The sequence below is a fragment of the Neofelis nebulosa genome, chromosome 9 (genome assembly GCF_028018385.1).
Source record: "Neofelis nebulosa isolate mNeoNeb1 chromosome 9, mNeoNeb1.pri, whole genome shotgun sequence".
Lineage (NCBI taxonomy): Eukaryota > Metazoa > Chordata > Mammalia > Carnivora > Felidae > Neofelis > Neofelis nebulosa.
In genome coordinates this window covers 61,105,282-61,108,941 of record NC_080790.1, presented here as the reverse complement: position 1 = coordinate 61,108,941, position 3,660 = coordinate 61,105,282, and the positions used below count along the sequence as shown (strand labels likewise).

Here is a 3,660-nt window from a genome sequence, read left to right as displayed (position 1 = left end):
GCAAAGGGGTGTGGCAGACTTCCGTTTCTAGCTTGCTGTAGTGTTGGGGAGGTGTCCCTCTTCAAAACGAGCTTTTCCATACATTTTTTATTTAAAGTATGTTTTATTTTTTTTTTAATTTTTTTTAAAGGTATTATGACACTTTTAATATGACTACTACTGAGCTAATTTTAAACTTTCATATTTAAAGATAAGAATTCTTAAGATTACAAAAATTTAACATTGTTTAAAGTATGATTCATGCGAACTGTCATGTTTCTGAACTAAAATAAATGGTAAGGATGGAACCTAACAAGTACTGAGCATTAAATTCCATACTTAAGAAAATTACAAATGATTCAGCCTTAGCTTAATTTTTAAGATGATGAAATCCTTTATGCAAGACCATCTTAACAGACTGTTTTTCTGAGACAACTTTTTCTTTATCAATTTTTTTTTTCTGCTGAAAATGACCCCTACATAATGAAACAGTAGGAGAAAACATATTAACAAAACATTTTATAACCACATTGCTCAAGTGTTGAGGAGAGAGATCTAGAAAGCAATGCATGTTGATTTACTTTCATCTTACAATTACCTCTTACACCACCGATTGTTAGTATCATGCAACTTCTCCCCAAATGAGCATACGCTACCCCTATTTTGAACATAATTTCACAAATTTGCAGCCCTCTTGAAGCCTATTCATGAACTCCATTTTCAAAAGTGGTAACAATTTCCAGATTGACTCATTTTCTCACCCACATCCTGGAAATGCCGCTTTCTCACAACCTTCAACTTAGTTTATAAGCCAATCAGTGTTACCAGTTAAAAACTACCTACAACACTACTGAGCACAAAACATATCTGGCTTGAAAACATTCTATGAAACCTTTTGGGATGTTGCTTCCTACCTTTCAAGAATAAAAAAGGCATTTCAATACAAACAAATCGATATTAAAGTCTTTTTCCTTTGTGTAAAGAAATCGGAATGAACTGGGCATTAACATTTAAAAGGAAAGTAGTTCACTGCCAAAACTTTAAATCTCAAGAGTACAACAAGTTCCAAACACAGTGAGCATGTTGTAACTTCCGTATTCTTGGGAATGGTGAACCATTAGCCTGTCTATGGCTTGGAGTCTGTTTCCATGCTGGTTTCTTGAGCTTCTTCTACTTCGGAGAGCTTTTCATCATTTTCCAGCATTTGCTGAAGTTCGTGGATGGTACTAAGTAGAACGTGAAACTGTTTCCGTCTCAGTTCCAGCTTATCTTCCACACTTTCTTTAATATGTGAAAGATGCTCCAGTTCTTTTCCCAGAGACTCTAGTTCCTTTAGTGTCTCATGTCTGTCTGGATGATGCTGGATCAATTTTGCCAAAGCATCATATTCTTGGCGATTTTTTCGTATTCGTTTTGCTTGAAGAATTTGCTTTTTGCACTCAGCAATTTTTTCATGTGCTCCTGCAATGCTACATTCTATTTCTTTGTAAATTTTTTCATAATTTTTCATTTCTCTGAGATTCATATCATATACCAGCAAAGTTTTCCCCATTGAAAATTCACATTGGGACAGCGTGCTCAGCATACGTTGGTACTGGCTGTATCCCTCTTCCTGGGACCCAGAGTTGCACCATTTAATGAAACTTTTCACTAGCAGATTGATTCTCCGATCATCTCCAGCACCGTCTCCATCAATTAGGAGGCGCTTCCGTATGACTTCGTCGTCAGTCACGGCTCCCATGGCGTGCGCGGCCTAAAGTATGTTTTAAATGTCATGACTTGTGGAAGTTTGTATTTGACAAGGGAAGCACATGTGGCATTGCATTGTGGGAAATATTTTGTTTGATTGAAGTTACTTAAAAAAATTTTTTTTTAATGTTTATTCATTTTTGAGAGAAAGAGAGCACAAGCCAGGAGGGGTAGAGAGAGAGGGAGACACAGAATCCAAAGCAGGCTCCAGGATCCAAGATATCAGCACAGAGCCCAAGGCAGGGCTCGAACTCACAAACCATGAGATCATGACCTGAGCCAAAGTCAGACACTTAACCTACTGAGCCACCCTGGCGCCCCTGATTGAAGTCACTTTTTATGAATGAGCCAGCTCTAAACTTCCATGAAGCCAGAGAACCTCTGTTTTTCACTGAATTCTATCATTCCAGATATTAAGAAGTAAAAAGAAAATCACACCAGGTGTGTGCAAGGGCTCCACTCCATGGAGAGCTGCATAGATGAAATGAAGTTGAGGATACAGATTCTCTTTTCATTTCTGACATAAACTGTGTCTTTCTGATCCTTCTTCTCTCCCCAGCCCATCTAGAGGTCTGTAGAATCATTCTGCTCCTAGGGCTCTGAAGGGTTTATTCTACTCCCACAAGGAAAGCAAAGCACCATCTTGTTACTGATTCTTGCCTCCGGTAGGCTGCCTTGTTCTCAGACTGTAGCTTCCTGCAGAGCTGTGATCAGGTGTCATTTATTTTTGAATATCCAAATCTTAACACAGTGCCTTACACATACCAGGTGCTCAAAACATTTGTAGCACTGAAATAATATTTTTATTGCATTTTCAGAAGTTTAAGATGGTGATTTGTTCAGCTGGTGAAACACAGAACCAAAGATGTTAAGAGAAGGGACATAACATGTATTGAGTACTGACTACTCAGCTAGCGGTAGCCAACATGTGAAATAATCAATGCAAATCTGTAACACTGCCTAAAAACACTCAAAGCATACACGTTGCTGATGGCACAAGAGAAGCAGCCTCTTCTTATGGATGGTTGTAGTCTTGTCTCCAGCCTGGTCTCCAGCCTCCCGAATTAGCTCCAACCTACCCCCATCCATTCCTCACATCAGCCAAAGAAAGCTCTGAAACTTTAAAAATATAGATCTGGGAGCACCTGAGTGGCTTGGTCAGTTGAGCTGTTGAGCGTCTGACTTTGCTCAGGTTGTCGTCTTGCGGTTTGTGAGTTCAAGCCCCTCATGGGACTGGCTGCTGTCAGTGCAGAGCCCACTTCAGATCCTCTGTCCCCCTCTCTCTCTCTGCCCACCCCACTCATGCTCTCTCTCAAAAATTAAAAGAAAAAAAAAGAAAAACTAAATAAAAATATAGATCTATTCACCTCAGTGGGGAAGCCCATAAGATCCTGCATGATCTGGCCTTTGCCTACCTCTCCAGCTCCTTCTGACTTCTTCCAACCTCTTTCCAAACTCTTGGGCTTCTGTACTTGCTGTTCTCTCTGCCTGCAGCTCCTGTCCCAGGCTCTTTGCATGACTGGTTCCTTCATAGGTTCGTTCTAGGACTCAGAGAGGCCTTCTCTGACCATTCTATCTAAAGTGATGTTAGTTGTTCATTACTTCTGCTTATTTTCTTCAAAGCATTCTTCTCAATGTGAAATTACCTTATTTGGGGCACCTGGCTGTCTCAGTTGGTAGAGGATGTGACTCTTTTTTTTTTTTTTTTTTTCAATGTTTTTTATTTATTTTTGGGACAGAGAGAGACAGAGCATGAACGGGGGAGGGGCAGAGAGAGAGGGAGACACAGAATCGGAAACAGGCTCCAGGCTCCGAGCCATCAGCCCAGAGCCTGACGCGGGGCTCGAACTCACGGACCGCGAGATCGTGACCTGGCTGAAGTCGGACGCTTAACCGACTGCGCCACCCAGGCGCCCCCGAGGATGTGACTCT

The 3,660-nt window shown here is 40.8% G+C and overlaps 1 protein-coding gene across 1 annotated transcript; it reads right to left on the bottom strand.

Moving 5' to 3' along the window:
• Window positions 1–349: 349 nt before the first annotated feature.
• Window positions 350–1,726, bottom strand: LOC131485046 (THO complex subunit 7 homolog). Its single transcript, XM_058683988.1, has one exon. It carries the CDS (start codon window positions 1,718–1,720, stop codon window positions 1,106–1,108), a length of 615 nt encoding a protein of 204 aa, XP_058539971.1. The 5' UTR covers window positions 1,721–1,726; the 3' UTR covers window positions 350–1,105.
• Between the last annotated feature and the right edge of the window lie 1,934 nt (window positions 1,727–3,660).